At 38.3% G+C, this 10550-nt stretch overlaps 2 protein-coding genes across 5 annotated transcripts in view; both read right to left on the reverse strand.

Annotated features, from left to right (window-relative positions):
- LOC131312506 (protein WHAT'S THIS FACTOR 1 homolog, chloroplastic) overlaps nt 1-10550 on the reverse strand; it is a 50406-nt gene that overhangs the window by 17603 nt on the left and 22253 nt on the right. The window lies entirely within an intron of this gene.
- LOC131312508 (GCN5-related N-acetyltransferase 6, chloroplastic-like) lies at nt 904-9336 on the reverse strand. Of its 2 annotated transcripts, XM_058340324.1 has the most exons (9): nt 8934-9336; nt 6041-6263; nt 5873-5925; nt 5630-5666; nt 4463-4534; nt 3114-3218; nt 2399-2555; nt 2201-2277; nt 904-1225 (listed from the first exon to the last, which is right to left on the reverse strand). In XM_058340324.1, exons 1-9 carry the CDS (start codon nt 9029-9031, stop codon nt 1160-1162), a joined length of 888 nt encoding a protein of 295 aa, XP_058196307.1. In that variant the 5' UTR covers nt 9032-9336; the 3' UTR covers nt 904-1159. The 2 variants fall into 2 exon arrangements, with proteins under 2 accessions (XP_058196307.1, XP_058196308.1); XM_058340325.1 differs by lacking the exon at nt 4463-4534 and having other exon boundaries at nt 8934-9325.

Genomic DNA, 10550 nt, shown 5'->3' on the forward strand with positions numbered 1-10550 from the left:
ATGGATATGGACCCCAATATATGAATTTTGATGGAATGAACTTTGACAGATCAGGGTTCGGTTTGGACAGTTTTTCAACTAATATATGAATTTTGATGGAATGAACTTTGACAGATCAGGGTTCGGTTTGGACAGTTTTTCAATGTATGAACTGTTCAAACCACCCAAACCGCAAATGAACTGACCAAACCGAATCACACCACACCCAAGGATGGGCACAGATGGAGAAAATGACAAACTTACTGGGAGCAATTTGGTTATAAAACTGAACCGCCCAAAACCATATGCTGGGCAGTCCTACTTTTGAGTAAACGCTACCTAATGGTTTTGAGAAAGGTCTTGATCTTCTATCTTCTTTGGACATAATACAAAATTCTGCCCATAGTTAAAGTCGAATCTCATTTTGGTCCTCATGCATCCAATTAGGGCATGCAGTTTCAGTAAAGGAACTAACTCTCACAATTGGAAAATAAGTGCCCTAGGACACGTCACGTGGTGTCCAAGCTCCTTTTCCACCATGTGATGGGACCAAAGAAAAAGTGTACGGAATATGAACTCCACCACCATGTGGTGAAAAAAGGGACTTCGGGCACCGAATAATCTCTTGACTTTTGGAATTCGGAGGCCTCTCGGTTAGTGATTGAAATTGTTCATTTTGTAGACAACATCTAGATGCTCATTCACTTTTCTAGAAAAACATCTAGATGCTCGGTCACAAAAAAACAGCTCAATATAAGACTTATTCTCTTTTTTGGTCAAAGGAACAGGAGAAAAGCTCAGTCACGCAAAAAAACAGCTCAATATAAGACTTATTCTCTTTTTTGGTCAAAGGAACAGGAGAAAACGTCAATACGATACGATGTCCCCTAAGATCCAGAAAGCAGCTCAATAAAACAGTAAGTATTCTCACAGAAAACTTTACATTAGATACCATTTTAATATACAACAATTTCACTCCCTCACAATTTTGCCACTCAAATCATGCATACATCTCACCTATCAAAAAAATAATAAGAGAGAATATACATAGCGTATGATATATATAGCTATATAATTTGTATAAAGCACGGATATATGTAACCAGGAAAAGTTCATTTCGAAAAATAGTAAAGAGTTATGTCAGTCTTCATGTTGGAAGTGAATCATTCTATGCCATAGGTTACAGTTCCATATTCATTAGTAGCATCTGATCTTTTGACAGAGGAGATGAAGCTGCTTCAACTATCTGCAAAAGTGAACAAGCCATAAAGATATATGACCCAGGACGGACATATATGCACGTACACGTATGTATGAGTACTGAGTACTATCTCTACCTGAACATAAAAGCTGCAACAAGAGATTCTGGAATATAGGAATGTCAATTGGATAATATGTATGATAAAGACTAATTTCCTTGTTTTCCAAGACAATTCTGTCAACGATATTCAACTCAGAGCAGCTACAATGATAAGAAATACAAATTTTGACTTATAAGGTTAAAAATGTTTTTAGGAGTTCAAAATCTCAATAAGCATGATCAGGAACAATGGTGTCTTTTTGTGCAGTATATATATACATATATACATGTACCAAACCTAACACAGCCTTGGGTCCAAATCAATTGGGATCGGCTACATGAACCGTTTCGTTCATTGAGCTCTGGGGACATCATGTTCCTTGATATTCAAAAAACTTAATTCCTTCCAAAGTACCGCACTACTGCCTTTAATGTCAATTTTCCCCTACCCCTACCCCTCCCAATAGTGTTACCCTCAACTGAAACTATATCAAGTAGAAGATTCGTCCCTAGACAAGGAACCAAGCAACCACAACGGTCAGGACTCAACCCAATGGCTATACCCCAAAAAACACTCAAAGGACAGCAAAGCTAGAAGCAAGAAACAAAGCAATAAATTACAAGTAACTAAAAGAACCAAATGAAAAGCTTATGAAGTATGTTGTAAGAATGAAAATATCTAGGAGAAACTCCCCGTGGAGGACTAGATGGAAAGAAAAACTGCACTAATAGAGTTCCATTGCACCCGATGATTCAAGTGGTTAGTCATAATAATGCCAAAGCTAAACAATTCTATCTCAAGTGCCATAAAGGCAAGAGAACAAGAATGGTTGGTGACGCATGCCAAGTCAAACAAAATAAAACTAGGATACCAAAATATATATTCGAGGAACTTTAACGCAAAATATCTGAGTGCCAAACCTTAAAGCCAGTTTTTTTGTACAATTCTTGGGCAGGCTTATTGTCTGCATTTACATGAACAAATAGTTGCTTCATACCTGTTGGCATATTCAAAAGAAGAGAATTGAAGATGGAAATTTTGTTACAAAAAAGAAAGCAATAAAGAATTATAGCACACAAAACCATCCTTGAAGTTGTTGAAAGTTGAAAACCTAGTACCTGATAAGGCGGCAACATCAGTGGCCAAATATAACATATTTAAAGCTATTCCCTGACGCCGAGCAAACTTTGAAACACAAACATTTGCAACATAAGCATACTTATGTGCGTCACAGGGCTCTTGACATGCAAAGACAGTAGACAGCCTTTTGACCTCCTGAGAAAAAAAATTATACATAAGGGTTCAAGGAGATAGAGAATCAGGATCCATCATAGTTCTTCCCGGTACTGATAAAGTTGAACCTTATATCATACGATTTAGGTGAGAAGGCAATATAGTCATGCAAGGTTGCCAGTATTAGGTGTGCTCAGAGAGACAGAGAGCGAGCACACAAAAAGTTCTTAAAACATATTGAAATGCAAAAATAACAACAAAAAAAAATACTTTGTACGGTTAAAATCATGGAAAGCAGATTAGAGGCAGCTGGGGTTTTGGACCTTTCTTAGGCTGTGTTTGATTGGAGGGATTAATCAAGGAAACAAATTATCAGGAAAACCAAGGAAATGATGTCAGCTTCTTCACTTCATCATATTCTTTCCTTTTGTTACACTTTCCTTTCCCTCATACATCCCTTTGCAAATCCATGATACCAAACACAGCCTTCAGCTGCTCATTGCAAATGACATTTTATCTACATGGTAGTGAATCAAACGAAGTCGAATGCTTAAAAACATTCAATGTATGTCTCAAGTTAATATATAACTAGTTACGCACCCCAGGGTATGTTTCCCCTTGTAAGAATTGCCGCATGCTAAGGTCCAGAGTTCCCACAACACTGTTTAGAACAGTTCTTCTTTTGTTTTTGTCTTCCTTCTTAACCTGAATGAGGAAGAAGAACAAATGTCATTGACAAAACTCAAAACTAGGAGTGTCATGGTCATAACTATAATCTCCAGATATGTATATTAGAATGTAGACACTAGCACGCACGACTCCGTAAAGCCATGAGCCTTTACTTGAGCCACAGTAGTCATGCTATTAACAACTCTGAAACATCTTGGGTTGTTACGAATACAACTTGCATTCTCCCCATGCATTTGAAGCATCTACGTTTTGGAAGTATGACAACGCTGTCAACCCTTTCATTCCATGCAGGAACATTGCTGCAATTCAGATTCTTGTCTCGTCTCCGGCCCAGTTTCCACTCTCAAGCTATGGCTTGTCCTTTCTCTCATTCCGCTTTGTTCTCTATACTCTTACGTGAAAATGCAATTATTACAGATCCTTGTTTGTCTTTCTTTTTTATGGTCTATAGAGCTCTCTCTTTTTTTCTGTCCTATCAACAGATTCATAAATCCGACTCCGTTTTCTTTTTGTCCGTCTTAGCTGCATTACTATCTTAGAGTGCACAAAACTCTAGCAAAATCCTTCTGACTCCACCTGTACTTTGTTAAAAGAAATGCCATGATATAGGGTGGTATTTATACAGTTTCTTCATTCTTCTTTCACAAAAGATTTCAGCTTCCTTTATAAGTAACTTGGGCAGTTAGGATCATTTTCATCAAGAAATATTATGTCTATCTATATAAACTATGTTTGGGATAACCTTCATAGAAGTCTTCCTACTCCAACCTAATTGTCTCATCTTGGTGTTATGCGTTGGTGCATACAGTTGTGCCTTCATAGTCCATACAGAAGTCAATTGGTCTCGCATAAAGACCCTTCAGAGGCTCTGGTGTGAGCTATCTCCAGTTTAATTGATCCGTATGAGTTACCCCAGTTCAAATGCATATCGTGATTGGGTTAAAATAGTGGTAAGTCATCAAACTCCACAATACTCTAGATTATCATTTACTACAAATTTGAAGCATTAACAACAGCAGAAATCTTTGTATTCAAAAACCAATGTGCAAACAAAAAAGACCTTCTAAACTTAGAAAAAAGAGAGGCTATAAGTCAAGATTCAAGAACAAGAAGTCTACAACAGGCATACAAATCTTAAAACACAACCAACTAAAGATGCTTTGAAAGTGAAACCAGTTTTGAGCATGAATTGACATAAAAAGTATAAAACAAGTTGAGCACGATAGAAAATGAGACTAGTGCAAGAGTTCTGCTCGTACTGCAACAAAACAAGAGCACTTCAATGAATTGCCATCCTGTCCAGTACATCGTCGCTTCAAAGCATAGAACTCCTGCCACAACCATAAAATAGATACCAAAGATGGAGACAAATTAAAACTGTTATAAGGCCACTTTAGCTCAAAAGATATTTGGAAACATGTAGTCAGCAAAAAACCCTAAAGTAGCAGTCAATTCATTGAACTACGGTTTTAAAGGATAAAATCACCAGGATGGTATGTAATACTTTCTATGAAAAAAGAATCCCCATCACTTCAGGATACAACGTCCAAGGGTTCAGCCTTATACGCGAGAATGTGCTTTCTGACATCGAGTTTCAGCTATGCCAAAAGATCACTACTTTGATATGGTCAGTTCCATTGGTCATTCTTCAGGAGAATCCCTAAGTATTAGGATATTTGAACTTCCACAGGCACACCAATATAAGATGACAAATGCGAGAAATTGTTCCCAAGAAGCATGTGAAAAGAAGTCAAATATAAAATAGAATCAGAATCATATCAATGTACAGAATCATTCTCAAAACCATTGGACAACAATCACATCATTTAACATATCTTCATGATGCAAACATGGGTCCAGGTCAGCCAAATCACGAATGACTCTGGGCAACCAAATACGAATCCAAGCTGTGCCACCCACATTCTTTGATGTGTTATGCTTCATCTAACGGTGATTTCTTAAAACAGTGTAAAGCTTCCTTCTCCGTTCTTCTCCTCAACCTATTCCATTGTCTCACTCTCCTATAACTTTCTCAGCAATTGAACACCTCCTTGCTGGATTTCCTTTACCCTCTTACTAAAGTAAACATTGAGCCCCTATTAATCTTAAACTGAACCCCAAAACCCTTGCCTAAGCTGTTCCAAATCTCCACTATCCCTTTTCCCCTATAAAAGCTAATTCAGACCCTGCGGGAACTAAAAGATCCGGCATCACATTTGAAGAACAATATACCATTCTCCAGGCAGGAGCTAATGGCTCTTAATATAATATTTCTCGTCTCTTCAGTCCTCTCAATCAGTATTCAATAATGCTCGTAACTTGGTTTTTTAATAAAATTCATCAAGTCAAATAAGTAAAGGACAAAAGAAGAGACATTATGGAGGAGATTCGGCAAATATAACAATACATAGTCAATCACAACTCACCTGCTCAGCATACTTTCGTTTGTAACTATCAACATGCCTGGAAAATCATTTTAAATAAGATATATCAAATATTAGTTCGGATTGACCACAAAGTACATAAGTTATAAGTATATCTAGAACCTGACATGAACAACCGCATGTTTCAGTAGCACATGTGTGCAAGTTAAAAGCAGCGGGTGCAATTTTATAAACCTTCGAGGGAACATCAGAAATAAACAGTTCATGTCAGAAAAAGGAATTGACCTCATATATGATAAAGACTCCCAATGAGCTTCTGCTCGCAGCCATGCTGCTGTCTGTGATATGGAATCGAAGATGGAACCAAGAAATAAGCAGAAGTACTTCCAAAAACTAAATGAACAAAAAACACAAATCTTAAATGGAAACTGCACAAGAAAGAGCAATACCAACCCAATACTCTTCGTCCAGCACAGCTTCACGGGCGACAAACATGCCAAAATTTCGCTTCTGCAATCCAATACATTCCTGGTCACTGAGCTGCAGCCGGTTGAAAGAGAGCTCGGGCAGCTTTGAGCTATCACTCCTAGAAACAGCTGACTGCCAGATACTTTGGCTACTATCACAATGGATATCAAGAGTTTTCCACTTAGAATGTGAAACAGGAAAGGCCTCCCTGGAAGAATTTGTAGAAATGAGATTATTTAGCTGGGGGTAAAAGAAAGTGAGGACACATACACAAAATCAAAACCAAACCGAGCCTTGTGTCCCAATCAATTGGGTCGGCTAGATGAATCCTAATTTCCCATTTAGCACAGTTTTCACTTTCAACTTCACGACCTTGGCCTCATTTGTTTATCTCTTCACCTATGTTACATGGATCCTTCATTTTGGCTCAAGTACCCGTGTCCATAGTTGTCAGAATCGTACGATTCACGATTCGTATCGTACGATTCGACACGATTCGGTGGGTAATCGATACGAATAGGTTGCCGAATCAGAAATAGCTGAGAATCGTAAGTGAATCGGTGATTTACGATTCGTATCGTACGATTCGGTGGGTAATCGATACGAATAGGTTGCTGAATCGGAAATAGCTGAGAATCGTAAGTGAATCAGTGAATCATTCGATTCACTTAAAATTTCCGAAATTCATTTTTTACTCTTGTTTTGCTTCTTTTGTTGTTTAAAAAGGGTTCAAATATTTTTTTAAGGCCTAGTATTGTTATATGTCATTTTTTGTCTATGTTATATGGATAGATAATAAGAAAAAGAGATTTATTGCGAGAGTGAATCGAAAATGAAGAAGATAAATGGAATATAACAACCCTATAGACCTTTTAAGGGTTTGTTTTGTACTTATAACTCTTTCATACAAAAAGAATCATAAGTAGGCTTTACGAATAATCATCTCTTGGTAGTTGCAATAGAAGCAACTTACCTAATATTCCACGTTATTATCAAATCATCATTTAGAAGAAAGTATTTATTGATTTAGGCCTAAATCTTTCATTTGTAGTATATATTGTTATACTTTAATCAATAACCATAGGTTTCTATGCATTATAGAAGTCATGACCGAATCAGAGCGATTCACGATTCGATTCGATTCACAATTCGAAAAATGACCATTTCGATTCTCGATTTTAATTCACGATTTGACAACTATGCCCGTGTCGATGTGTCCGACACCCAAATCCTTTTGGACACTCGGATCCTCTACTTGTTAAGATAATTACAGAAAAGGAATATCATAGCTAGAAAAGCGATAATTCGAGTATTTCACATAGACAAGAAATAGGAAAATAGCAAAAACATAATTTTCTTAACCCTTTCTTGTTTAAATACATTTGTAAACATAGTTTACGGTACATAATCTGAAAAAATTATGAAATATATAATACAAACATGAGTTCAGAACGTGTCCCCGTACCCGTACTCAAGTTGGGGACACATATCCACGTATCCTAAGATTTAAGTTTATAAGGTCCGACGCTTGGACTTGCATCTGCACCCGATACTTGCACCCGAGTCCATGTAACATAGCTCGTCACGGCAATAATTGCAAAAACTTATCAGAAATATAACCACAACCTTTTCTTCATCTTGATGCCAAGGATGGTGACAAAAGGGAGAAGATCGAAAATTCTAGATAAGCATCATGAGGAATTGTGTAGTAATTTGATTTAAGTCTTAGTTTGACGTCCTCTACAGTAAGCTTCCCGTTAGTAATATTTAGACTCAACATTTCATTGACAGCAATGTACTGCACTCTTCCCAATCAAGTTTCATCACATTTGCGCAGCCAAATTTGGCAGTACTGTTGGGAAAATGCAAGGTATGCTATCATCACGATTCACAACTGTTGTAAAAATCAAGTTTGAACCCCAATAATTGCAAAAGAACTGAAGGATACAAAAAGTTTTTTTAGCAATGACCATCAAATCTCGAGGAATTGTTGGCTTGCTGCTACTATCCAGTTCAAGGACGCATCCTCTGTAGTCTTCATCACATGGGTCATCATGAAAGCCTTAAGCATTAGAAGCATAAAGTTGGTGGGTGTTGAGAGGATATTTCGACCGAATTAACACCATAAAAGTTACCTACAATGGGACTCATGATGATAAATAAATTGAAGCAAAAAAAGGAAAAGTTATACGCAAGACAGGATATATCCTCGACAATCTATTATTATTACTCGTTACTACTATTATGAAAAGGTAACCCCCTTTTGGTGCGAACAGTCAATTTTCAGGCTGGCTCACAGTCTAGTTTCTCAAACTGCCACTTTAAAAAAACTGCCAAGAAGAAAAACAAAATTGCCGCCCCATTTTTCTTCTCCCCTCCCAACTTTCATTACAGATTAGTCTAGGTACAGAATTTCCCTCTTTCTATATTTTGCATATCACAATCCGAAAATGCTAGGGACGCAACACTCCACTACAACAACAACCACACCCGCTTGCGCCGCACTGCATGATTGGTGGTTGCAAAGTAGTTTCAAAGCAGCTGTTCTCCCATTACCAATCATGCAGTGCCATGTAGGCGGGTGTGGTTGGTGTTATGTTCTCTAGGAAAATTTATTCAATGCCTTTGGGGCACTGCCACGTTATGCCACAGGTCTCTCCTCAACAACGTATTTCTGTAGGGCCCGTGACTAAGTGTGAGGACCACAAAACAATGTGTGGTAGGGAGAGACTTGGGCCACCGTAACGTGGTGCCCCAAGGGCACGGAATAATCTCTCGTTCCCTAGGATTATTGATCACAGTTTGCCCCTAGTACATGAATACGTACACACACATACATGTAAAGCTTGAAAGGTTGAAGCATCCTTCTTAGGTTTACCTAGACATGCCGAGTACAACGTGGGATTGGCGCTTTGGGGGTGCCCAGTTGGTCATCATTAGGGCCTGCTGTGCGACTTTTAGCTCCTTCACCTCCATTTTCTCTTCGAGTGTAAAATTCCCAATTTCACGCACCAACAATCAAATCAAATCCAAACCAGAACAATCAAATCCAAACCAGAACCATCAGAAACTCACATTATTTTCGTTTTTTTCCCACGTAATCGACAAATTCAGATCACTCAAACCACAGAATCGCAGGGAACAATTGTAGGAAACCCCATGTAGCGGATGGAACCCTAAAAATTGGAAATTTCTCTCTCTCTCTCTCTCGGTTAATCTTTGATAGAATAGACGAGTACGGTTCGTTCAGAAATTGGAAACTGAGAAAGCAAAACGAAAGGAGGAGACGGAGGAGGAGAATCAAAAACAAATTAAAAGCTGGTTCGGCTCGGCAAAGCTTGGCTCGCCTCTTTTAGTAATTAAGCTGATCTTAAGTTCGAGTTTTGTAAACGAGTCGAGCTCGACACTCAAAAAGTTCGACTCATTTGAAGAGGCCCGTTTACAAAGAATTCAAGTTCGAGTTTGAGGCTTGTTTGGTAAACGAACTCAACTCGACTCGTTTACATCCGTTCCACGGGGACAAAACATTTATTATTATTATTTTTTAAGTCAGGTGCCTGAGTCAACTCGTAATTCAATTAATTTTCTCCTGGATCTGGTCAAAGACAGGTCAGCATCCAGGCCGTGATTATGAAATTCAAAATAAATTTCTTTTTTTTTTTTTCAGTCTGATCCGTGTAATCGAACTTGGTCAATAGTATGGAAACAAAAAATTCCAAACTTTGGCCACTTTAGAGTTTGCCTGATTGTTAAATTCAAGCCTGAAATTAGTCTAAGTGCATGCAAATTGATTCAGCGTCCGGACGTCCAGTTATAGGAAGTTTGCCAAGGGTGCTAATTCCACGTTTCCCCCCTTAACTATCTGATTTTTGTTCAATTAGCGGCTCATATACCAACTGCAATTATATCATCCCTCAAATACCCAATTGCAGTAGTCAATGCGTTGAGTCGATAACTGCTCGTCAATTTGTTGGACGAGAAGAGAGTGAAGGGTAAAAATAGACCATAACTAACCTCATACACCTATGACCCATCTCTCGGTAATTCCATAACTCGTCAATTTGTAGGTTACAAAAGGAACCAATCGGATCATCAAATGAGACCGTAAAAGGTCTTTGCTTTTGTGTCACACGAGAAACACATGAGAGGTCATTACATGCGAAGATCTTGATTCCTTTCCTTGCGAAAATGCCGAGCAACACTTCTTTTCTATGCAAAATATAGATAAAGAGAATCCGATATACTTAAACGTAGGTCACAAAACTTCAGAACAACAGACCTCACAAATACTGCACACCGACCAAAATAGAGAATCCTGAGACAATGAACATATTTGGTGTATGTAATCCCGTGCACCGGCCTGCATACACAACAAGTTCACTTTGGTATTTGGAGATAGAGGCGCATTTGGCTGATCGGAAGGAGGAGAAGTCAGACTGGTGGTAGTCGCCCAACCCAGCAGAACATTAACTACAGAGGAGCCAGAAAAAACATA

Source organism: Rhododendron vialii, chromosome 13a, assembly GCF_030253575.1.
Source record: "Rhododendron vialii isolate Sample 1 chromosome 13a, ASM3025357v1".
NCBI lineage: Eukaryota > Viridiplantae > Streptophyta > Magnoliopsida > Ericales > Ericaceae > Rhododendron > Rhododendron vialii.